A 26592-nucleotide genomic window follows, 5' to 3' on the forward strand; every position below is an offset into this window, starting at 1 on the left:
TTGCAAGATTTTGAAAAATAAAAAAGTAAAATAAATGTTAAAGATTTTATTTCTTTTTCCTTTCCCTGTAGTTTAAGAAAATAGACATATATCTAAGTTACGTTTCGTCTGTTGGGCAACGACAAAAACCGCGAGAGTCTCTGCCTTGTCATTTACATTTTTCACGCATAACCCTTTGCAGCAAGAGGTCTCCAAAGGTGAATTTTTTGTCCAGTCGTGAAAATTCTATATTTTTGTGGGAGAAAGTCAAGTACAGTTATTCTTTTACATTTTCGAGCTCGAGCACACCTTTCGATCAGTTTTAAAACAGATCGGCAGCGAGAAGCTCAGCAACGAGAACATCTCTCCAACTGAAATCGCCAAGTTTTTTTAAAAAAGTAGTGTAACATGGAGCAATACATGGAGAGACTATACTCATTATTGCGGGTGACATATCCTGCAAATGCTGTAAGTATTTAAGTATAAGTAATTGTTTAAAATATATTTAATATGTTGAGTGCCACGCTTGTATAATAAAATCCTCGTTAGGTCACACGCGTCGCTGTACAAAGTGAATAAACCACTTATGATTCAATAGTTTTATCATTACATTCTGTGGAATATCTGTCCAAATATTTTCAAAGATTCTTTGTAAATAATTAAATAAGCGTCACCCGAATACGAGAAAATGCGGCCCGATGAAAACTTTTGCTGTCACTCAAATACGAATGATGTGGCTGTCAACATAATAAATGTATATTTAAAAAATTTCATTTAAAATTTTCAGCAACTTATGGTGCATAACAAAGAGGAGCTGATTGTGCCAATTCGGCACATTTTAAATCTGCGCGTGATTGGCCTCCAGGTAAATTATTTTTGTTATTATTAATTTATTAGTTTAATATATTATACAAGTGCATTATTAATCTTACAAATTTTTTAACTTTTTAGAATATTTGGCCAGCAGACGTGTCCGTACAAGGACACATAAACATTGAAAAAAGAAAAGATGTGTATTATTAGCGATCGTTAGATTGCAATTACAACACATACATATGGGAGAGAAAGTGGCGTGGAGGACGAGTGGGATCTCCGGATTCCTTTTGGAGAAAAGCCGTACGAGGAGGAAGAGTGGTGGGGTAAACCCAGGGAAACTTGTGCTTTATAAAATTATTCATGAAATTTAATAAAAATAAATAAAAATTTTTGAAATTAAATAAATATTGTATACGATGCCTTAATAAATGCAAAAATGAAAAGTTTTGTAAAATATTGTCTAATATTATTTCTATTATTCACCTTTCCATACTAAGCAGGTATCAAATATTTTTGACCCATTTTTTTGTTTTTTTTTGGTGACACGTTCTACCCATAAGCAGCGGTCAAGGGTCTCATCTCTTTTGGAGATGAATACCTGATTATTTGTCTTGCCATAAAATTCCGTTTTCATGTCAAAATCGCACATACTTTATTTTCGCTATATTTTCGCTATATTTTCGAGCTTGGACACAGCCGTTCTGTCACCAGTTAGTCTTATTCAAGCTCTCGAAGCAGTTTGAGTTTACATATATAAAAGCCAAAAAGCGCAAAAATGAGTAGGCTTGCAATTACTGACGTGGAAAGCGAACCTGAAGTGCGCGATGAGGGAAGTGATTCTGACCTGGGTGAAGATGAACTAAGAGCAATTAGGCAAAATGTGCTTAAATCTTCCATAATTAATATTCTGGAAGATATCCTCCCTCTCCTCAATAGAGAGACGATAATGCAGATTGTTCGACTTGCGATGGGGATCCTTCGGCAATGCGAGACAAGCGAGAGGAATGTTCCCGAACTCGAGGTGGAAGAGTAACCTCGCCAGTAAGTAATATTATTTTTCAATTGCAATTTTTATATGTGTTACGTCCAGAGTTGAAGTAGGATAGGTAAGACATGGAGGGAGAAGGGAGAGACGTAACAACTTGAGAATGTGCCCACGAGATACAGGCAGGCCGCGTCGACAACCCAGAATATATGGGTCAATGGGTCCACAGCGGGGGGCCCAATGACAAACATTCAGGGTGTTCCGCGTCCCTTGGTCCTGTTTTGAGGCAGCAAATTTAATTGCTTTATTTCGGACCTAGTGCTTGGCTTAATAGAGCGAGGGATGATGAGTCAGGTTGAGAAATTAATCAAGTTCCTTATAATCAATCATCGATTTATTTAAAAAAAAAAAGATAAATATATATATATATGAGAAAAAAAAAGAATTTAATTCTATGTAAAAGTAATTTATTACAGATTAGAGCTGTTAAAGAACACAATTTAGTAAAAAATAAAAAAAAAACGAAAAAATCCGCAGACTAGTGATACAAAGCTCGAGATTAACAATTACAATTATACACATTTATATATACATATACATACATATATATATTTTTCATATATATATATATATATATATATATATATATATATTTACATTTATAATATTCTATACTAGTGTAACGAACAGGGTATGCGCACGTGTGTATGTGTAATTGTGTCCATATTATCTAGAAATATTATTCTCTAATTTCTCTTACAGTAGCGAAATTGAAGCGAAAATGGTTGAGGAACATTAATTTCGGGACTAAATAATAATTTGGGTACGTGTGGGGGAAGAAGACGGGAATAGTTCCGTCAGGAGAGAGGTGGGAAAGGTAGGCGCGAACGGTTTCCAGATCGACCTGGTCAGGCCCTACTGAAAATGCGCCAGGAGGGAGGGGATTGGAACACAAAGGGAGGACAGATGGCGTTTAACGACTGGAGGGGGCTAGGAGCGAAAAACAAACGAGGTGGAAGTGGTGGAAGCTCGTCTAGATATTCCACGCTGGGGACAGGAGAAGGGGGAGGAGGTCCATCCTCGAGATCGTGGGATCCGAAGATCGGAGGCTCTAAGGGAGCTTCTTCCTCCTCCTCGAGATCGAGGAACCCGGGGCTCGGAGATCTCCGCAGAAATCCGTCCTCCCCAAAGTCCGGAACCTCGTTTGGAGGTGGAGACAGGGAGATAGGGGAATCGGGGAAGATCCTATACGTGAGTGGACTCGAAATAGAGGCGGGGGAGTTTACGTGTTCGGAGGGGGTTGACGGTTCCTCTTCGTTGAGAGGGACTGGAGAGTAAGAGGGTTCAGCGGGTGAATTTACTTGTTCGGAGGGGGTTGACGGTTCCTCTTCGTCGAAAGCGACTGGAGAGTAAGAGGGTTCAGCGAAAGAATTGGTGGGTGTGTTACCGGAAGTTATCTAGATATTGAATTGTTTGTTATGTAAGGTTCCTAATTTAAATAAGTTAGCGATAAACGGTATTGCTTCAGAAGGGAGCGACGCAGCAAGCTTTCTTGCTCTCCGGTTTCTGCGATTCCGACGGTGGCGGGCTCCGGCGCGAGACTTATTTTTGTGTATTTTGGGTGGAATATGGTTATTCACTAGAACGAAAATAACACAAATGTTTGACCCCCTTTTCTCTCTAATATACGAAAGAGAAAGAAGAAAAAAAAAGAATAAAAAAATAAAAATAAAAAAAAAGATTTTTAGCTGGGGAGAGGGGATGGGAAGGTAGTTGAATTAGAAAATAGTGTAAGTCTGAATCGAATCGGAGGAGGGCGATTCAAATCCAGAAAGTCTAAATTTCTTTGAATCAAATCGAGCCGAAACTCGATTTAATCCAGAATGGAAATCAAGGTTGAATCGAATCAAACAGAGGTTGATTCAATGCAGAAGAATAAGAGTATAAATTTCGTAGAATCAAAACGAGCCGAAACTCGATTTAATCCAGAATGGAAATCAAGGTTGAATTGATTCAAACAGAGCTCGATTCGATTCGGAGGGGAAATTGTAATGTGAATATGTATAAATCACCCGTAAGAGAGAAAAGCCCGTCAGGAAAGATAAACTTATGATTGAAACTTACTACTTGTTGGTTAAACTGTTAGAGTGGTACTCTATGTGGTACATAGACAAATGTGGTACTCTCGGGCCGCAGACCTCCAAACTGGGGCCGGACTCAGCGGGAGACGAACAATTCAGCCAAAAGGATTGCAGGTGCGATGGAGAATGGTTGGCAGATCCCAAATATGCCCGCCCTCACTATAGCACTTTCCAGTCAGCCAAAATTGCGAGTGCGATAGAGAACGGTCGCCAGATCCCGGATATGCCGGTTTTCACCATAGCACCTTTCCGACCGAGATTTGCGCTCCGCACGAGTTTAGAGGCCGCGGATCCGAGAGTCGCAGAACTCGGGCATGCAAGATACCACGGAACTGCGATTCGGACTAGACTGCTCTGAACTGAACTGTCTGAAGTGAACTGTGTACTGTGCGCTCCGCTAGAAGACGCACCTATTTATACTATTTTTCATCTATGATTCCCTTTGTCCCTTCGAGGGCCGTGTGCACCACTTTATTCATTAATACACCCACCTGCAATATTTACTTTTACGACTTTTTTATATTCCTCGGTAATTGTTATCCGAGAAAGCGGCAGGTTTGACAATTGAACTCTCAGAAGCATTAAATGTCAAAAAATTCTTTGATTTGTTGCTATGCGGGTGTCGGGCATCAGAACTCAAAGGGATGCATACGTGCGTCTTCCAGCTCCCTGATTTTACTATCTTGGGTGTTTCCGGTATCGAGCAACGGTGTCACCTCAGATCTCCTTAATTGATGAATTTATAAATACTTAATTCGTGACATCCGGTTATTGCCGTGAGAGCCACCGTATTCTTGGGATCGGGGTGAGATCACCGTCGCTCGCCCGTTAATTAGAATATCCGCTGGTTGCGAAGGAAAGAATCGTTACTCCGCAGGACGTAACATATGTATATCACGTTCTGATATTAAATTTTTTCCTATTTTTACGTTACAGAATAAAACTATAAGTAGAAAAACGATGGAGACAAGGGACATCTCTTTAAATCCTTGAAAAACGGCTAGGAGTGACGGAGCTAACTCAGGAGATCATTTTACAAAATAAAAAAATTAAATATATTTTGTAGAATTTGTAATTTAAAAAAATAAATGTTAAATTTTAATACATACTTTAAATCTAAAAATGATTTCCCTTGTCCGCCTTTCCTGTTTAATATATAAAAAAAATGCGAGCAATTGAATGTTACGTCCAGCCTAGTGATAAAAGGGGTTTATCGTGATTATAAAGGAAAAGGGAGGTCAAGGAAGAACGTAACAAACAATACTCGTACCCGCGTGTTAAGGAGGGCGGGCATGAGTCAAGGGCGTGAAAAATTCAGATATGGGTCAGTATGTCGAGAGACCCTACGACCGATATCCTATTTCACGCCCCAGTCAGTCCCTTTTTGAGCCAAAGAATTTAATCGTTTTAGCTCGGGATAGGACTAAGTGCAATCTTTTTATTCAGAGCGAGAGATGATGGAAGGTCAGTGAATAAATGAGATAATTATTAAATGGACATTGATTTTATTCTAACACTTCCCAAAAAGATTAAAATAGTGATGATTACATTTATTTGACCTTATAGCTATACAATTATTATTGTATATAAAGATAACGTATATAATGCTAATAAAATAGAGGTTTCTTATTACTCGAAATACAATTTTTATCGTGTTATTCTATTTATTAGAGTGCAACTTAAGTTTAGTTTATATGTGTGTGTGTGTGTGTGTGTGTGTGTGTGTGTGTGTGTGTGTGTGTGTGTGTGTGTGTGTGTGTGTGTGTGTGTGTGTGTGTGTGTGAGCAGGGGATTGGAAGCAATATGTTGAGATAAATTTATTATTCTAGAATTTCGTTGATGACGGCGGAGCTTGGGGGAAAAAGATTTAAAAATGCGTTCTTGGGGACAAGGTGAAAATTTGAATAGGTAGAGGGGAGAGAGACTGGAATCGTGGCTTCGGGTGGGAGGTTCGGAAGAACGGAGCGAAGCTCTTCGAAAACAAATTCATGAGGACCGAGGGCATACGTGCCTTCGGGGAGAGGGGATGGAGTGACGGGATATGACGTGACGAGTGACTCCAACGTCTGGTGAGGACCGGGAGTGAAATAAAATCGAAAATGGGGAGGTTCGTAAGGGATTTCTTCCAGTATTTCTATACTGGGAGTGGGGGAGGGGGGAGAAGATCATAGATAAATCTTTTCGTATAGGAATTCCACGCTAGCGGTGGAATTTGCTGGAGAAGCAGGACTACTCGAGATTGAGGAGTATGTGAGTGTCGAAGATGTTGAGAGAGTGGGTGAAGGGGGTTGAAAATATCGCGAGGGTTGTTCGGGTTCCTGAGTAGTTCAAGAGAAGTTCTCGTAAGTGGCGTCAAAGAAGTATCGAACCCCGGCAAATGGCTCTGGACGGGAGCGCGAATTTCTCACTTGAGAATGATTAAATTTTAAATAATAAAAAAGGAAAAGAAAATAATAAATAAAAAAAAAGGGGAGTGAATGTTCAGAGACTCACTGTTCGGAAAATCCTTGAGCCACCTCTGTAGTGGAATTCGTGTAGTGGTCCGGAAATTTCTAGGTCGGACCCGTAAGAGATCTGCTCACAGTGTAAAATATTGTTGTGAAAATGGCGGATTCTGCGCCAATACATAATTCGCTTCTGCACGTGTCGCTGGGTTTCCTCGGTGACAATGCAGTCGAGAAAATAACACTCGCACTTTCTCTTGGTTAAAATCGGATTTATTGCTTCACAGGAAGGACAACGCACTACAAATTTGTTAACTCTTATAAAAAGAAATGTTCAGACAAATTGCGCGGGATTTTACACGTCGATCATCTTTGATGCAATAATGACGCTTCCGTCCTCATCATGCATGACGGTGCGGACAAGCGCGATCGCGGGCGTAGGAATACCGGGCGAGAGCCAACGTCAATCTGCGAAATATTAAGTAGCAAATCAGCGATAGCGTCGTTTCCAATCAGCCAATGATCGGCGAAGCGTTCCGAAACCCGTGTCTCCAACTAGACGCGAACTATGAACGATGGTTCCTTATCACCAGGAGAATTATAATACAAATATTATATGATACGCTTTAATATGATACGCTTTAATCTAACGATTAATAATTGTTTAATAAATTTTGATTCGTTTCCGATATAACCACAAACTTTAGAATAGTTTAATTAATTTTTACGAACAGAAATTTAAACGGTGTTTAGACAAAAAATATTGCAATAAATTTAAATTTAAATCATTCTTTTTAATTTTATCTTGGATTTTTTGTGTTTTAAAAAAATTATTTTAAAAAAATAAAGAGATTTACTTTTCAAGCGTGCTTCTGCGTCTCCACGCTTTCATCATCAATTGGATTACATTTGAGACAGCAATTGTCAATCCGAGTCTAGGGAAATTTTCTATACCTAGGTTGAGTACCATTGTTCAATTCAATCCGAGATCCGATTAGTTATCGTAAACACCCCTTACAGTTTGTACAATATCGATAATTTATGGGAGTCATGGGAGCTATTACAGTTCTGGAAAACAAGGTGAAAATTACCAAAGTGAGCTGTTACGTCCAAGCTCCACGATTCTTTTTCTTCACTTATATTGTCGGTAGAAAGTCTCGGGGTGGCTCGATGCGCTTGATACAAAACTCGCGTAGGCTCTCGCACCGAATCGCACCGGAAGCCTGCAACGGGTACCATCCAGCGAAAAGTGCGATATAGGCAGCTATCGTATCAGATGCCATGGTAAAGTAAACACTTCTCATTTGCACACGTTCGCGACTTTGAAGATCAACGCGTTGCCGGCGGATGTCGGAACGAGGTCTTGAAATTCGCAACGACCCAATGCGAAGACTTTGCACTGGCTAGCAAAGGAAGTGAAGCTTCAATGTGACAGGTAGTCACGCCGACTGTCATATTGAATCAAACACTTCTCATTTGCAAAATCATAAATTTGGCGATCGACATGCTCCATGCAAGAATTAGTCTTGCCGCCAAGACCACATATGGGAATCGTAACCCAAATAACCTACTCCCATCTCTTGACGACACCGACACCTTTTGACCAATCAAAATGTGATTAGACAAACTAAAAAGATCTTGATTGGACTTGGCCGAGCTGATGGGGGATCAAAAAGTTTTGATTCACCCACGCTTTTTGATATAAAAAGGGCTGCACAGAGCCCGGAGCATGACTTGCTGCTCATTTTTCCTAAGTGTCAGTTTTGGTACACCACCTAGTGGTCGCGGTCACTTTAATCCTGTTCACGAGAACTTTGACGAGTATCAAAAGGCCTAGTCCGATCATCTGTGCCGCCAGCCTATCTGGAACCTAAACCAATAAGACCATCTCCTAAGACCGACTCAATCGAAAAGTAAGTGACCAAATTATCTAAGCGGCATACAAGCCCCCCTTCTCTCTTTCTTATTTAGATCTTACGTGATTTAATTAACTACCCTCCTCTTTTTCTTCCCTTTTAACACTTTTCGGGTCTGATCGAGCTCTGGTGTCGATCTGACTCAAGGGATTTAATTCGTAATTCTGGTTTAACCCTTTTCGGGTCTGATCGGGCTTTGGTGTCATTCCGACTTAAGAGATTCCACTTCTCTCCCCCTTATTTACAACTTGATCACATTTATTTTGCAATCTGATTAAAACTCGTTCCCCCTCCCTCACTCTCGGCTAGTTTCATGATAATTTTTATCTATTTATTTCTTAAGTGGAGAGAGAGAAAAAAAAAGAGAAACGGTAGTTTTGTCTTAGAACGTCGTCAAAATTAAACCGCGTTAATTATAGTGGAAGGTCAGCGAGGCCTACACAAAAACAAATCTTGAGTTGCCGCGAAGCGTCGACACAATCACCGGAACAAGCGAATCCGCAGCCAACCTGTCCATCGGCTCCGACAGTAGTAAGTCTATGACAGTTCTAATCCAGAGGCAATGAGGGGGTGGGGGGCAAGTAAAACTGGATATGAAATGTGGAGTGTTTTTATATGTTTTACATAAAAGATCAAATGCTGCGACCGAAGTTGCTTGTTGCGAACAAAGAAAGTCGTCATTTGTCGACCTTGGATACACATAATATAGAGCTGCGTGTTACTCTTTGCCTCAGCCCTTAAATTTTGTTCGATATAAAAGAGATTTGTCCTTTCCTATAGAACAAAAATGTATATATAATTATTAATATACGCCCCTTCTTTATCCTAGATACATGATGACATAAAAAAGTTTTAAACATACATACCGGAAAAATTTTAATTAGATTGGGATTTGGTACTTTGACATTAAAAGTACTGTTATTTTCATTATTGTACAACTGAAATAAGGCGGATGTGTGAAATTATCTTTAAAAACTGTTAACATCTGTGTAAAGTGAAAGAAAATGACAGAATTACTCACTTTTTTCTTGGCATTTTTTTGGCGTTGTGTACCGTAATTCTTTTGTGAACAACTTGACCAAGGCAAAAGCAGATTCAGAACAATTAGAGATCGTAAATAAAGATGTAATAAAAAGAAAAAGACACGCATAATTTAAAAATTTTCACGTTTTATTATAACAATAACCTATTATGATCAGGAAGTGTATCAACACCGGTGGAAAGCGGATCTTAGTGCTCAATAATAATTTTTGATATGAATTTTAATTACAAATTTTATATACAAATTTTGTATACAACATTTAACAGTAAGTAGAAACAATTTTTATTATTCTAAAACACTCACCATCATTAAGAGGGAGGTCTTTTCAGTCTTTTTTTTATAATATCTGGTCTGTATTGTGTGGCGTAAGCAACAATTTTCGACGACATCCATCTTGATTACATTCAAAACCGTTCTCTATTCGTCGATAAATTGTAAGTCCGTGATAATCTTGTAAATGCCGCGTTAAACCATTCAATCCATTGCAGACATTACGGTGACACTTATAACAATTTAAACGATCCATTTTACCTTTTATGAAATGCTGTAATAAAATACTGCTCTTTGATACCGAAATTTAGTCAAACAATGTTACTCGTTAAATTCATCTAAGAGAGATAGTACCGAGTGAGTTTCATCTACAGGAAAAAAGGATTTTCCTAACAAAAGGTCATAAAAAATTTTAATGATCTCTTTTTTGGAGAAAAAAAATGATAAAATATGATAAAAATCAAGTATATGACTATAGCTATAAATAAATATTATACGAAAACCCTCTGAATAAAAAATATAAGCTCACTTATGCAGAATATGCTCACCTAAAAAAGCATTAGCAGCAAGTCCGTCTTTTGTAAGACCTAATATTTTTTTGGAAACTTCTTCTGGCGATCAATCCATAATATAAGCCATAGCTAATCTTTTAATAATGGAAAAATATCTGAAATACATTGAAATGAGTATTGAGATTCACAACTTTGAACATATTACGTGCATAATGAAGCACTTAATGTATCGTTAATAATTATACAGTATAGAGGCCTCCAATTTTGATAAAATTATAATACATTAATTCGATGCGTTTTTTTGTACGAAACAAAAAAATCTGGCAGAAATAAGCATTGTTCTGCCCTCCAAACCAAGATATAACTGTTAAAGTTGACGACTGTTTCATAGGTTAGCAAACACGTCATATCACGAAATGTAATGACATAAATATGCTTCGTGACTAGATGTACATGCGAAAAATGCACGAATTAATCATCTCGCCTGATAATTTTACTGAACATATAAATCTATTAAATCGTCGCTTTATTATAAGTAATATAATAATAAATGCATGGACAAGGGCGTCATTCTAAAGTCACTAATAAGTAAGTGATTGATTAACGACATAAGCGCTGGCAAATCAGTGTGTCACATCGGTCTCACTATTTGCATAGCGAATTCGGCTCCGTTTAACTGATTCATTAATAATATATGGCGTTACTGATTCAATCAGTGACTTTTTCACTGATTCAGATTTAGAGAGTACTAGTTCGGTAGTATACAAACCGTCTTTCGCTCCATTTCAAGTCGAAGATCAAATGAAAGGTCAAGACGCAGGATAGTTGCTCCACGGCGACGTCTTCAGATTCAGGGTGGCTGCCCTTAAGCGTTGTCGAGATGAAAATACGCGCGCTTAGTGACGATGTAACGACGTACACGCGAGTGGCTATATGCGTGTTTGTCACGGTGACTACACTTACGAAAGTGTGAATAAACTCGTTACAATACCAAACGAAATCATGTGGTGAAAAAATTAAGTTTATTTTTCGCTTAAACGATCACTATGGATTGTTATATGACAATTGACAAATATATAAAGATTAATCCTTTTGGTTTGAAATTAATTCTCATTTTGATATTAAACGTAAATTGGTAATCCGAATTTACACGAAACTTTTAAGAGAATTTTTACATGCAAAATTTCATATTTTTATTTTTTGGTAAAGCTTTTCAATATTATTTTCTAAACCTTCATATATTTCTTTTTCTGTATTTCACTTTCTTTCTATTTTTATTTCTAACATTTTTTTCTATGTTTATTAAGACATTTTTGCAATTTTATTTCTTTCTTTTTTTATTACTTACGTCTCTGAAATTGCCCTAAAATTGAGAAATTTCTAACATTTTGTTCTCTTGCGGATTCTTATTATAAAGTGGAATAAAGGTAAATAAATTAATATTTGTAAGATTTTTCTTTATCCACCAATAAATTTATTAACATATTTACAACAATGATAATACACTAAATCCTCCACGGAGATCGTACAATCACCTACATATTCAGAATATTAATAATTAAATGTAACTATGCTTCGAAGTATTTTCAAATACAAAATATTACATTATTAAAAGTATTATTGAAACAAAAAATATTAATAAAATGAAAAGTATTACATTATTTTTATGAAATTATATAATTTTATTTGTGTGCAATGAATTTTTCGTTTTATTTATAATTTAAGTTTATATGAAATAAAACAAAAGATATTGCTTTTTACATAGATATGTATTCTTTTACAATTTTTACATTTTATGATTAATTTATTATAAATATGATTTTACGTATAATGTAAAATATAACCTTATATATGATGTATCGATAAAATATAATCCTATTAAAAATATTTATCATTATTAAAGTAATTATTAAATTTTAATAAGAGCATTATTTCAAAATTGAGGCGATTAGTTTCCTCGTAAGTCATCAACCAATATTCATACCACAGAACAAATATACATTAACAAATAGGTTTGTCTTACTATCTGATTTCTATTTTGATATACATATATGCCTTGTAAATGAAATAAGTCAGGAAACTACGTTCGTACAAGCAAAAATGGACTTTATCGTGGTTCGATAATAAGATGTACACCAGTTTTTGCTTCGAGAACTAAACATCTCTCGTTGAAACTAGGCGGCACCGGGGTCCGGGAGTGAAGTTGGAATTTGTACTTCGATAAAAGACTCACGAGTGCAATTTTCGTTTGCAAGTATCCAAATCGCATACCTGAAAATCAAAGATATTAATAGTATTAATAATTGATAATTGCAAAACATTTACATAAATGGCTTTGCAAAGATTTTTTATTTATTATTTAAAGAATATTTATTGATTTTTTTAATACAATATATGAAAATTACAATACAAAAATTGTACAAAATTAAAACAATAATTAAATATTTTTACAATATTTTTGTGAAAGTGTAAGGGAGAGAAGAAATGGAAGAAAGAATGATAGTTGAATTAACATTTTCTAATTAAATGTAATTTCAAATATATATCTTATTGAATCGTATTCATAAAACATTATTTGCGTAGTTAATTCAAGAATTATTATTAAAATAACATCAAACAATATCAAAATTATAGAAATATAAGAAAATTATAAAAGTTTTAAACAATTAGCATTAGGAAAAATCGGAATATAAATTGAATTTATTAATTTTCCTTATATGTGTTAGAAAAATGTATACAACATCATTTATCAAAATAGTGTCAAATTTTGCAAAAAATGTTATGTAACGATTCTAAAGTACGAGTATTCTGATTTTGTCTGCTAAGAATATTTTTGTTTACCGTTGGAGCTTTGCGTATGCACCACTTCATTAATTTCCTTGTTACCGATACACCAGTTATGCGCAACACTTTAATGGTAAACGAATAAAATATGAAAGAAGCAAATGCAGAACAGACATAATAGACAGAACTATTTTGTACATGCTTTTTGTTCTTAATGGTGTTTGCTTAATGACGCGTCGCGCAGAAATTTTATATGGCAAAAAGTTGTGCGACAATATTATACTGACAATTGTCACGTAAATTCTCACCAATGCAATTTCGTGGACCTTGCCCGAATTGCATGTGGGCATAGCGATGCCTTTTCTCTTCTATATCTTTGTTGAAGCGCTCAGGGTCGAAATTATCGGGATCCGGATATATCGACGGATCTCGATGCACTCCAAGTACCGGTATAACAATTAATGTCTCTTTTGGTACGCGAATGTTCGTAGTTGGGTTCGTAGGTAGGTCTATTTCCTTGGTGCAAATTCAAGACAGGAACAGGAGGATATTTCCTTAAAGTTTCTGTAATATGTAAGAAAAAGTAGAGGAAGAAACAGCTTTTCTATACAAGCAAATTGTATAAACATATATATAAATAACGAGATAATTAAATTTTTACTGCCTTGTTAAAAATGTAGAAGGCCATTGCGGTGATATACATGTCTGTATACTTACCATCTATTACATTTTGAAGATACGTCATGTTGTTTAGAACGCCGTAGATTAAATCACCATGCTCTTTTAAAACTTCGTCGATTTCATTACGAAGTTTGTCTTGTATATCATGGTATTGAGCTAATTCGTATAAAGCGAATGTTGCTATCGACGCGGAAGTTTCGAAGCCAGCTGCGAAGAAGGCAAAAAGTCATCCTTTATGCAGAATCTGACTATAGTCAGCTGGCTTTATTTCCTCTTCAAAAATATGGTCACCATACCTATAACATGTGTGCTCGAGACCAACGGTTTGTTCCGTCCTACTTTAAGCCTCTCCATAGTCTCTCGTAATATAAATTAACGTTGAGACTTACTCGAGGATTCAGGACGTAACAGAGCAAATTTACTAGAATATTTATAACTTCATTGATCAACAATTAGTGAATTTGCTGACTTTTGTAATTTTTACCTCGTTTCAGGAACCGTAATAGCCTCCCAGATATTGTAAATCTACGTGCAATTAAAAATTATAATGATAATTACGCATATTTACTCGTTGTTATTTACGTTTTAAGCAGATTTGCTTGTGTTGAAAAACTACGTGATAAAAGAATGTACCTTTGGATGCAACAAGATAAAAAGTTTGGGATTCGGTCCGTCTTAAGGGTTGGAACCCACGAAGAGATCACTTGGAGGAGGATGCATGGGCGAATAACACTCTCACTTTCTTATTAACACTTTTATTTCCCAAACGTTATTACAAACGGTTTCCCTTTTTAATATAATTAAATCGCGATGAACGGATCATGCATTCGGCCGCTGGACGTGTTGCGGAGTATCGAGTGATCAACTTATTGCGGAGCACGCACGTGCCGCTCGTACTTTACATTAAGAATTTCCTGCTGTTTATAATTAGGTAGCCTAACTTATAGTTTTGGCATTTCGGCTATCGTGGAGCATTAGGCCTTTGCGATGATCATAGTCGTATTTGCGTCAATCGTACGCTGCTTATGCACAATTGCAAATTCCACACTTTGCATTTCCGGTAGTAGCAGTTCTAGGCCGATTCAAATCCAAGAGAAACGAGGGGGAGTAAAGTGTACGGAGGAACTTTGGATGCGAAGGAATAGATTGCGGGAGTATGATTCACGCACGTGGCAGTACTATTATCAGTTTTGACAAGCAGTGTACCGGCCCATGTTTATAAAAACAGAAGTGCTTTGTTGGCGGCATACCTATAAACGAATCGTAACCGCTAGGGAGAGGAGGGGATGAAGGAGAAGAACCCTCGTCTAAATTTGAACTGGCCTAAGTATTATCATTCGCGGCAAATTTCGCGGAAGCGCGCGGGTCTAACGCCACCCGCCGTCGCCGGTAAATTTTTTTTTAATTACTTTTTATTTTTTTTATCTGCGAAATATGCAAATAAAAAAATAATAAGTAAATAATTTAAAATAATTTACCGGTCCTCCTCCTTTATTGCCACCACTGCCCTTCACCATTGCCGCTGCCGCCTGCCATCGTTATCGCCATCTGCCTGCTACCATCGCACGCCACCACCTTTTTCTTACTCCTAATTTTCTGGTGCCGGGAGGGAGTACATACAGGCCTGGTGCGGGTCCACCGCTGCCCGCTGGCGCCGCCGCTATCAGCCTGCCACCACCGCCCACCGCCGTACAGCGCCTGCCGCCACTCACTAACGCTGCTACCCGCTAGCGCTCACCACCGCTGCCATCCGTCGCCGCTCCACCACAACCACCACTTTTGGTGCTAACGCATGTGTTCTCTCTGCGCGCTTGCTTTCTTTCCTAGCGCTCGCATGCGTTTTTGTAACTTATTAAATACGGGGTATACGGATTAAAAAAAAAGCAGACAAGAATAAGGAAAAAAATAATTTTTAACGTGAATATATAATTATAGTAATATATTTCAATTTATTAAAAAATAAAAAAAAAATTTTACAAATATTTAAAAATATGTAGTTTTTTACAAGTAAAAAAATTTAAAGAGTGTATAATTTCTTCAAAATTAAGATCTTCCTGACATTTATAGGCGTGGCGGTCGAACTCCTCCTTCGAATCCTCCTCCTCCGAATTCTGATTGTTAGAATTAAAATAATTAATAAAAAATTTTAGAAGTTAATAAGTTCAATAAATATAGAAAAGATAACTTACCTCAAGAATTTCGGAGGGTTTGTATACTACCTCCCGGTGTGAGCCTACTTCTTCAGCTTTATAATTAGGTTATCCGGCCAGAAGTGCCTCCTGGCAGTATAATTCTCGTTCTCTTGGAGAGCCCAGTATCCACCTTAAACGTAGTGACCGAACATCAAGCAGCGTCACCGCGAGCGTCTCAAGTACATGCGTCACTTTGTGAATGGTTGACCGTACTTCTGCACGGGAAGGAGTAGGGGGGTTGGTTGCCTCCCCGGAAAACCACATTGTATATTAATCGCCCATCGCACGTGTACACAGTCATTGCACGGGCCGAAAAAATCATCTACAGTCTCGGCAGTTTATGATGCTCACTTTGATCATGTAGTAATAGCGTCTAGCTTCGAAAATATTTGCAAACAGACTGACTAACTGAGTGCCAGCAAAGGGCCATGCGGTCCTTTTTAAGGATCTACGTCATATAAACAAACGGTTTATCTCGACTATTATAATGACGTCAACAATCTTTACAGGTGGGCAATATGTTAACCATTACTATATGGCAAATTTAAATGGGTCGAAGACGTCAACAATTTTGACTTAAACGATCAATTTGGATTCACCCATTGGGTATATTCTTGAAATCGACCTTCACTATCTAAAACATTTACACAATCGACACACAGACCTTCCGTTCTGTCTTTTACGCGATAAGCCGCCACGGCAATATAAATTACTTGCGACAATATATATGACAAAAAGCGTTAGAGACAATATGTTTAATTTGGTAAGATCCGAGGTGCTCGATATCTGCGAAGAGGAGGAGGAGGAGGACGACGAAAGATATAATTAGTGGTGAGTGGTGGTGGCGATGGTGGTGATGGTGGGTGTAGTGGTGGTGGTGATGGTGGTAGTGGTGGCGGCGGAGGTAGCTGCAGGAAGGCGACGGCGGGCCGCTGCGCTGGCGACGGAGAGGTAGTGGCAGGCAAGTGAAGGAGGACGAAGTGGTGAGTTTACAAAATTTTTTATTATATTCTTTGTCTCACACAGCAGCGGCGGCGTTCAGTTCCGCAAACACTGCGTTAGGCCCGCGCGCAACAATATTGCGCGCCGCAACTTTCAAGCTCGCGAGTGACGTCAGGCCCGCGATATTGCGCGACGCGAATTATATATTATACCGATATATATTATACCGATTCTAACTACGACGCAACGAGGGTTCCCCCATCCACCCCCACGGCTATCTATTTACATAAATAGATGACTATTATCTCTATTTATAAACAGATAACAGTCATCTCTGTTTATGTAAACAGATAACCTCTATCATTGTTTATGTAAACAAAGATAAGGGTAAGTCCCGGAGGTGACAGGCATAGTCCTTCTACTTCCCAGTGCACATAATCTATCTTATTATCGTTTAATGTCATAGCGCGAGGTAATCCCTTTACAGATTTATTCGTTCTCTTTGGTGTCAATCTTCGATTGACATCAATGGCGCAATCGCGTGTTTGTACTTGTATCCCCCTGCGCAGTGTAATTGCGTCTATGTGCGTTTGTAGTTAACAATATGCTCTTGTACTTTTGTAAATCGTCCTCCGTATAAATTAAATCATCGGAGTATAAATTAAATCATCTTTTAAAAATCAACTCGTAAAGACCGGGTGTGCCAGCATATTGCCATCGACAATTATGTTCTCATTGTGGTCCACGTCAAATTTTTTATTACCAAACATCATTCCATCCTTGTCGAGACAAACGCCATAAACGATGTTTATATTTTTTTCTTTTCCACCATCGCTGAGGAATTCTTCGATGTATTTTTGACCCAGCGGGTCTAAATGCTCCAACAACGTTTTGCGACCTTCCAACGTTTGCATCTAATGTTGAACAGACGTTCCGAACGAATAGTCTGTGGTTTCGAAAACGTTGTCAAGAGCCTTATTCGTTGATTTTGCAGGACCGATTATCGTACGCGGTGTCGACATTATCGCTGGTGGATCCATCGCGTCGTACGCTTATTCAAAACGTTTCGTTTTGGTCGATGTTGCTTTTGATAATTTGTAAGATGCGCCATCGTCGTCGTCGTTGTCGTCGTCGCTATCCCTTTATTTTATTTTCTTAATATTTTTTCAATACTTCTGTCTTCATGTCTTTAGCGTTTCTCTTAATCGGCTGAGATTTCTCGACGATCTGTTACAGAGGTGCGACGATGGACTTGAAACGTTTCTTCATCGCAATTTCCTCCTCGATCCGGTTTTTAAAGCGCGGATAGCATCGCTCGTTTTTTCAATCTCCCTCGCGAGTTGCTCACGCTTGCGTATATTTTTGTTACTTTCCGCCATGTTAACGTTCGTTATCAAACGTTGACGTATCGATAACGACTAATCGTTTTGCGGTACTGCAAACTTGTTAAATCTTTTTCTGTATTGTCCGTTACTAAACGTGCTGTCCTTGTCTATTACTAGAAATCCATACTTTTGTTGCCAACAAGTACGGCACAAAGCACAAAATTCGTCGTACAACATGTCGACGACAACGGTGTTTATATGATCGTTGTAAACGTATTTGAGGTTGGTACCATCTTGTTTAAACAGGATTAAGAGATTAGCGTTATCGCGTATTAGATGTTTAGGTATCCTCGCGTACGTTTGACAAAGATAAAAGCAGTCGACATTCGAGTGGCGGTCCATTGAAAAGTATTCTCTCACCGCATCCTGCTTGTCGCACGCAACGCCGTCAAAGACAAAGATTGAATTCGGAAGCGCCTCGCTCGGTAAAACAACGTCGTTGTTATTGGAGAACGTAAAGTAGCCGATTTCGTCGATCGATGTCAACAGATTTTTAAGATATTGATACTGATTAGGCTGCATTAATGATTTGGAATAAATATAAACATTCTCGAAACGTACACCGTACGGACTTTCCAACAAGCTTATAAGAACATTAATTTTGCCGCACAAAAATGGGCCCGCAATTATTGCGCGAATAGTACTCGGTAGCATTTCACCGCTGCTTCCGCAACTGTGTGCTGTCCCCCATCATTCGCAATTTTTTGTCGCAGTTTGTGACGCGTATCGTCAGCGACTGCCGCATAAATTTCATGTTTCACATTAAACTCGCGTGACACGTGGAGCACCTATTTATAGATGTGTGAAATCTTGAGTCGCTTAGTATCAAAAATGTTTCTCGCGCTGTCACATCCCAGCGATATTCTGGACCTAAGCGCTGAGCAGTTGCAATATATACCTAAAGTCGTACTGTTACGCGTGTACGATAACTATATCGACCTCGTATAATAAAAGCTTTCAAAACATATACAAGTGCATCTGGAAGTTCGAACCTATCATCGCTGCAACGAGCATTATAATCAACCTTGGCAGCGTACGGACATCAACGGTCCTGCACCAAGGATAAAAGATTGCAGTAAATGTCAACGTCGAGCAAAACCGGAGGTTTGATGAATCTAGCGATAAACGCGCTTCCTTTCGAGTTACATATCCCCGGCTACCAGTTTTGCGGTCCGGGCAATCAGCTAAAAAAACCAGAGGCGACACGGGCATAAATCCATTGGACGCAGCGTGCCGCGAACACAATAATGCGTATTCTAAGAGTAACGAACTCGTTGATAGACACGCTGCTGACAATATACTCGCAGCGTCAGCACGGAAACGCATTACCGCAAAAGACTCGACTTTGGGCGAAAGAGCCGCCGCTGCAGCCATCTGGGCAACGATGAAAGCCCAGACTGAGATCGGCATAGGTATGAAGGCAAAGGCAAGAAAGAGGGAAACGACGACGACGAAAAAACGAATACTTCCGTCAGCAAAACGAAGTGGCATGTTACCGATTCTGCCAATGTTAGGCGTTCCAGGATCTTTGATCAGTGGAGCGGCAAATGTAGCGAAAGCGGTAAGCGCCCGCAAAGACGCGCGGCGTTAACTTGAAGAACTGCAACGTCACAATCGCGCGATGGAACAAGGTCGCGGTCTATACTTGGCACCTTTAAATACGGACGAGGAATTTATCTCGGACCGTATAAACGCGGACAGGGCGTATCAATAAAGAAAAAAAAAAACGCCAAAAAGACGATAAAAATGCCCACAGGCGTGACCACCGACGTGCAATTAAACCAGTTGGCGAAACGTATGCGCATATTGTATTTTAGAGGCATGTACATGCGTAATAATTTACCGAGTAGCGTACGTCGAAACGAGAGCGGTATCGTTCATTTAGACGATACCACAGACCCTGGTACGCAGTGGGTGGCTTATGCAAAGAGGAGTAACCACGTTGTGTATTTCAACAGCTTTAGCAATCTTCGACCGCCTCGAGAATTGATGCGATATTTCGGAAGCAATGTTACAATAGAATACAACCGAACGTCCTATCAGACGTACGATCAAAATTTCTGCGGACAAATGTGCCTAAGCCAACAGCATTGGATCGCTGCTGGGATTCTCGAAGCGTATACTGCAGCCACGTAGATGGCACGAATCGGACGTGGCAATTAATATTATGAACGTAAATATCATCCGCGTCAAATGTAGTGTCACCGCAGGTGCAATAACGGGCCGCGTTTGCATACGATCCACGAATTTTCGCCGAGCGTGCCTTCAGGATATAAGCTCAGTAAAAGGCTTGCAACAGTCATTTACTTGTCAGTGATCATACGAAGCGTTACGGATTTTTCCATACGCGTTGTCGATCAAAACGGACGATTGCTGGATTTTCGAGGAGAAGAAGTTACCGTTAGGTTGCACATTCAAAAACGATAACGTGACTGTGACACATGAAATACTTGTGTTGAGTGGAGCTGAGCGAGCAAAGAGAAATAACGCATTCTTTACAAAAACGGTGACATCATTATCGATTGATAATCCGACTCGATCAACTGAAAAGAAGAAGAAGTTCAATGCGTCAAACGCTAAATTTTTACAATCACTGGGATTCGCGGTACGACAATCTTGAAAAAAAAAAATGACTGACATTCTAAATATCGGAGACAAGCCAATCTCTGAGGATCGAATCGTCAAGATTGAGACCAATGCTTATTCGTCGTATGCAAACACAACGAATGGACACAACAACAAGATAAGAATACCCATACAGCAACAAGATTTGTATACATTACCATACGAGAGCTTTCTATATATCAAAAGGAGGCTAACAAACAAGAAGAAACCTGAGAAGGTCGGCGGTGATGTGGTATTGGGAAATAATTGTGTTGCGTTTATGTTTAACGAGATAAGATATGAACTTGACGGTGTCGAGATCGATCGTAATAAAAACGTGGGCATAACTAGTTCACTCAAAAATTATGTAACGCTGTCATTCGACAAAAGAGTGATTTTGCGAAATTCTGGCTGGGAAGAACAGTTGACTACCGCTGATGGCTACTTCAACTTTTGCGTTCCGCTCTACGTGCTGTTGGGATTCTGCGAGAATTACCGTCGAGTAGTGATCAACGCTCGTCACGAATTGATCTTGATACGAGCACGTAATGATAACAATTGCCTGAAAGGCAATTCAGCGGTAAAGCCTGTGATAGAATTGTTTAAGATTCAGTGGCGAATGCCGCACGTGATACTGAATGAGATAAATAAACTTTTGATGCTGTGCACATTGGAGAGCGGACGACACCTCAGCATGGCTTTTCGCTCGTGGGATCTTTACGAATATCCTCTTTTGCAACGTACGACTAAGCACTCGTGGGCTATCAAAACCGCTATTCAATTCGAGAAACCGCAATACGTTATCTTTGCTCTGCAAACCGGTCAAAAAAACATGATGTTCGAGGACACGAACCGATTCGACCATTGCAATTTAATCAACGTGAAACTGTATCTGAACTTTGATAGTTATCCTTATGAAGATATGAATTTAAATATTAGTAAAAACAGATGGGTTATTCTGTACGACATGTATGCACGTTTCTGCAAAACCTACCTCGGATACGAGTATCTCGAGCCGAATCTCACCGTAACGAACTTTATACGTCACGGTCCTTTCGTAATAATAGATTGTAGTCAACAAATTGAATCAATCAAGAGCGCAACAGTTGACGTGCGATTGGAATTTGAGACTAATACTAAGGTGCCGGCAAATAGTAGCGCCTATTGCCTTATAACACGATCGCGATTCAGTATAACTGACCCGTTGACAAACATTGTGCATAAAATCATTTAATTTCACGCATACACACACACACACACACACACACACATTATAATCTTACTTGTAAGTTGAAATCATGACTTATCACAAAAAATAAAGATATTGCTTAACACTACAAAAACGCGTGATATCAGTACAAAATTACCTTTTCAAAAAAAGGTAAAAATGGGTGTCAATTTATGTGTCTGCGCGCGCACCTTATCTTTAATTTTTTTTAAAACTCAAGTGGCACTATTTTTTAACCCAACCTAAATGTATTTTTTCCAAAAAATGTATGAAATCTTTAAATTGTGTCAATTATAAAGAGAATATATTGCTGTTTGAAATAATTGCTGTACTACTTTTAACGAATAAAATGCAAGTGATAGTATATTTGTTTTTTAAGTAAAACCCAAGTAGCAGTATTTTTAATCCTTTTTTAAATAAAATTTAAGTGATACTGTCTGTGTATTTTTATTGAAACATTTTTTGTTTTAATCTAAGTGGATGTACTTAATTTAAAAAAGTTTCAATGAAATATGTAACATTTAAGCCTGATCTACAATGTGCTTTTTGCTTCCTGTTTCTTGCTTTTTGCCTCTTACTTTCTTGTCTCCTCGCGCACTGTTTTACCGATAATCGTGTTTTTTGTCACGTGTTTCTTGTCCTTTCTGAAGTTCATTTTTATCTCGGACAACAAAAGACAAAAAACAATCAGGTTAAGCACGACCACGACAACGACGGTATCGCGCTGAATCAGAGACAGTCAGAATGTCTGATAAAGAAAATGCAGGTGAGGTGGACGAGACTTTTGGCGAATTGCTCGCCAATTTTATACAAAAAAATCCTTGCCTTTACGATAAAAGGTGCAAAGAATACAAAGATAAACAATTTATAGCAGATACATGGAGTTCCATCGGAAATGCTTGTAATATGCCAGGTAAATAAACAACAAATTTTTTATTTACTAGATAATATAGACTGATTTAAATAATTTACACATATTTTATGAATAGAACGTCACATAATTGAAGGTCTCAATTAGGTTAGGTTAAGTTGGATATATAATAGCTCATTCTATTTTGCAGTGGACATGGTGCAGAAGCAGTGGAAGATTCTTCGTAATCAGTTCACTCGAGAACATCGGCTTGAGAAGATGTATGAGCCATCAGCAGGGCCGCCGAGAGGGCGGGGCAGGGAGGGCTATATCCCCGGGGCCCGGACTCTCATACGGGGCCCGCGGCCACGGATTTTAGCACAAAAGAAGTAACCTTTTTTTTTAATAAAAAACATGGTTTTAAAAAAATAATATTCATAGAGGGGAGGTTCATGTTTATACACAATCTATAAATTATAATTCATAGAGTTAAACATAAGGAGATAATTGATGATGTTCTTATTATATATTTATATCAAAGACATAAATCTAAATACGACATAGGAGTAGACAACGCAGAATCTTTTAATTTTTACTCGCAGCATATCTAGTTTAGACACATCAAATCATACCGTCTTATTTGTTTTACATTTGTATTGTAGAAGCTCGCTAAATACGCGATGTAACTTGCATAGAATAGAGCTGCAAACTAATTGACTGACTCGCGTCGCTCTCTTATTTATTCTTTTCAAAATCGGCTTACCGGAGTCACCGGAGAATAAAACAAGCCACTATCAGTTATCTCCGATCTCCGCCAGCGTTCTCACGTTACGTCTCGAAATCCGCAGTGCCGCAGTTCGCTTGTCGCTTAAATCAAAGTCGCGTATACGTGCGCTTTCAATTCTTTTACGATCATATAGCATGAAGTTGAAAAAAGTTGTAACATAGATTGTTATTTATTTCTGGATTTTATATAAGACACCGTGTTGGATTCATAGATATTATTTGACTGCAGTTTCCAGAAAGGTAAGAGCAGAAAAAACGTGTGTTGGAATTGTAATTGTACTCGTGTTACGATTAAAACTGGCACATAATTATTTAGATCCGATAATTAGGTACCTCGTTCGACAATATATTTTCAAATCGATTATTCACTCATGTCTGTTTCTTTGACAGGAAGTGTGTGTTTGAAATAATAGTATTAAAAATGAGCTACAAATATAAATCAGGAGCACAAAAGAGGAAGGAAAAAGAAGAGTGGGAGAAAAACCTTAAAGACGCATCAAAAAAACAACTTTCTTTGTCCAGATTTTTAAAGCCTTCTACTTCTCAAGACGCAACTTCATTAGAGCTCTTTTCAACGTCAGAACCTTCGACATCACATAAAGACAAAATTCAGTCTGTTTGCGTTGATGCTGACACTGATAATCATACTCTTCCAAATAATTTAATATTAATGTCTTCAGCATCGTCAACGCCAATCACTAAAACATATTTCGATGTAGGATCGCCCACCTTTAACATTGAAATTGATATTACAAAATCGCACGAAAAGTTGCCTGAAAGTTTTCCAGAAGATAGTACAGGAGGTATACTGCCGATCTCCATCTTTAAGAAGAAACTAGCGAATGGTGAATTTGTGCCTAGAGATTGGTTAGTATGGAGTAGAACAAAGAAAGCCCTCTATTGTCTGCCATGCAGAATTTTCAGCAGACTTCCACAATCTCAACGATCAGCTTTAACATCATCTGAAGGTTATTCCACTACACAAAAGTGGAAGAAATTACATGACAAAGTACCTGAACATGAGAGAAGTGCTTCGCACAAGAATTGTTACATCGCATGGAAAACGGAACAGAGAAAATTGAAAATGGACACTTCATTAAGTGGCTTATTGTTTAAGTTTATACAACATGAGCAAGAAGTGTGGAAAGAAATCTTAAAGCGACTACTTCATGTAACTTTGTTTTTATGTGAGAGGGGTTTGACTTTTCGCGGAGACAGTAACAGAATTGGAGACCTTTCCAATGGTAATTTTCTTGGACTTCTCGAACTTCTAGCAATATATGATCCGATCCTAAATGACCATTTACGGAAAGTGCGTCACTCGCAAAAAACCGGTACAAGACTACAGGTACACTATTTATCATCAGATATTCAGAACGAGTTTATAGATATCTGCGCAGCCGAAGTAATAAACTATATTCTTCAAGAACGTGAAAAAGCAAAGTATTTTGCAATAATTGTGGATGCAACCCCAGACTCTGCTCACATTGAATAAACGGTATTTTTAATAAGATATGTAAATTTGACCGATGAAGCTGGAGGAATTTATAAAATCGAAGAGCGTTTTTTGACATATGCTGATTGTGCTCAAAAAACAGGGGAAGCCATTACCCAGCTTATAGTATCAAAACTTGAGCAATTTAAAATTCCTTTAGCAGATTGTCGAGGACAAGGCTACGACAACGGCAGCAACATGAAAGGTGCTTATAAAGGGGTGCAAGCAAAAATACTGGCTGTCAACAATCTAGCGATCTATTCTGCTTGCGCCTGCTACTCTATCAATCTTTGCGGAGTGCATGCAGCTGAGAGTTGTAGTGCTGCCTTTACATTCTTCGGAGTTATACAAAAATTGTATAATTTATTTAGTTCCAGTCCCCAAAGATGGGAAATATTACAGAAGAAAATAGGTCACTCTCTGCACTCAACCTCTAAAACTTGCTGGTCTGCCAGAATCGAGAGTGTAAAACCTTTTGCTGCTCATCTCCCAGGAATAGCGGAAGCACTGAATGAGTTGTCACATCTCAACTTATCAGCAGAGTCTCAGCGTGACGTCAATGGGCTCAAGAATTATGTACGGACATTCAAATGTTTAGTTATGTCATCAATTTGGGTGAAAATTTTAAAACCTATTGACATAGTCAATAAAATAATTCAGGCTCGAGGGGCAACAGTTGATGTTACTTGCAAAAATTTAAGTAGTTTAATAGCAGAGTTGAAGGCTTTACGTGATGAAGGATGGGAGAATATTTTGAATGAAGCTGTCATCGTGACCAAAAATATCGGATGGCCAGAATCTTTCCAAGAGGAAACAAAGAGGGGTCGTAAGCGAAGAAAAATGGCAGACGAAGAAGAAGATGAAGACGACGGAGCAGGACAAGTAACTGCAGATGTGACATTCAAAAGAGAAGTTTTCTATGTTATTTTAGATCAAGTGATTGAAGACCTAACTGAGCGCTTTAAATGTATGCAAGAGCTTTGTGAAAACTTTTCCGTCCTTTGGAAAATGCGCTCTATGTTAAAGGACGAAATTGAAAAACGAGCAACTAATTTGGTGCGCAAGTATTCTATAGATCTGCAGTATGAGCTTGTGAATGAAGCAGAGGATTTGAAAACCATTTACGTTGCAAATTTCGGCGAAGAAACTCTGCAACCTTTAGAACTATTGAATGCTCTTCAAAAAATGAATCTTGCTTGTTTGTTTCCTAATTTGTGCATCGCTCTCCGTATCTTCCTAACAATTCCCGCAACAGTAGCTAGTGCTGAAAGGTCATTTTCTACTCTGAAGTGAGTTAAGAGTGTTCTGCGTTCTACCATGTCTCAGGATAGGCTATCCAGCCTGGGTGTGTTGGCTGTGGAAGCTGAACTCGCGAGACAAGTCAACATGGAGAGTTTAATTAACGATTTTGCTTCAAAAAAGGCCAGAAAATGCAATATTTAAATATCATTGTGCAATATGTGTAATAATGTAAGCCAGCTTGTGTAATGCAGATTGTAGTGAGCTTTGCCTTTTTGTGTGCAATGTATTTAAGTATTTA

General features: G+C 38.3%; 3 protein-coding genes and 1 long non-coding RNA gene across 4 annotated transcripts; 2 read left to right on the forward strand and 2 right to left on the reverse strand.

Moving 5' to 3' along the window:
• The first annotated feature begins 2746 nt into the window (after positions 1-2746).
• On the forward strand, positions 2747-4121 carry LOC120357999 (keratin, type I cytoskeletal 9-like). The gene is made up of 2 exons (XM_039450309.1): positions 2747-3031; positions 3951-4121. The coding sequence occupies exons 1-2, from the start codon at positions 2747-2749 to the stop codon at positions 4119-4121; spliced, it is 456 nt and encodes a 151-aa protein (XP_039306243.1).
• Positions 4122-9436: 5315 nt separating this feature from the next.
• On the reverse strand, positions 9437-11201 carry LOC105202191. Its single transcript, XR_005574978.1, has 2 exons — positions 10142-11201; positions 9437-9867 (listed from the first exon to the last, which is right to left on the reverse strand). It is a non-coding gene; the product is annotated as an uncharacterized LOC105202191 (long non-coding RNA).
• A 771-nt stretch (positions 11202-11972) lies between these two features.
• LOC105202192 (probable cytochrome P450 6a14) lies at positions 11973-13924 on the reverse strand. Its single transcript, XM_039450351.1, has 4 exons — positions 13867-13924; positions 13551-13795; positions 13198-13417; positions 11973-12376 (listed from the first exon to the last, which is right to left on the reverse strand). Exons 1-4 carry the CDS (start codon positions 13922-13924, stop codon positions 12213-12215), a joined length of 687 nt encoding a protein of 228 aa, XP_039306285.1. The 3' UTR covers positions 11973-12212.
• Positions 13925-22665: 8741 nt separating this feature from the next.
• Positions 22666-26345, forward strand: LOC120358017 (zinc finger MYM-type protein 1-like). The gene is made up of 4 exons (XM_039450420.1): positions 22666-22834; positions 22983-23052; positions 24080-25000; positions 25070-26345. The coding sequence occupies exons 1-4, from the start codon at positions 22666-22668 to the stop codon at positions 26343-26345; spliced, it is 2436 nt and encodes an 811-aa protein (XP_039306354.1).
• Positions 26346-26592: the final 247 nt, after the last annotated feature.

The sequence above is a fragment of the Solenopsis invicta genome, chromosome 1 (assembly GCF_016802725.1).
Source record: "Solenopsis invicta isolate M01_SB chromosome 1, UNIL_Sinv_3.0, whole genome shotgun sequence".
NCBI classification, from domain to species: Eukaryota; Metazoa; Arthropoda; class Insecta; order Hymenoptera; family Formicidae; genus Solenopsis; species Solenopsis invicta.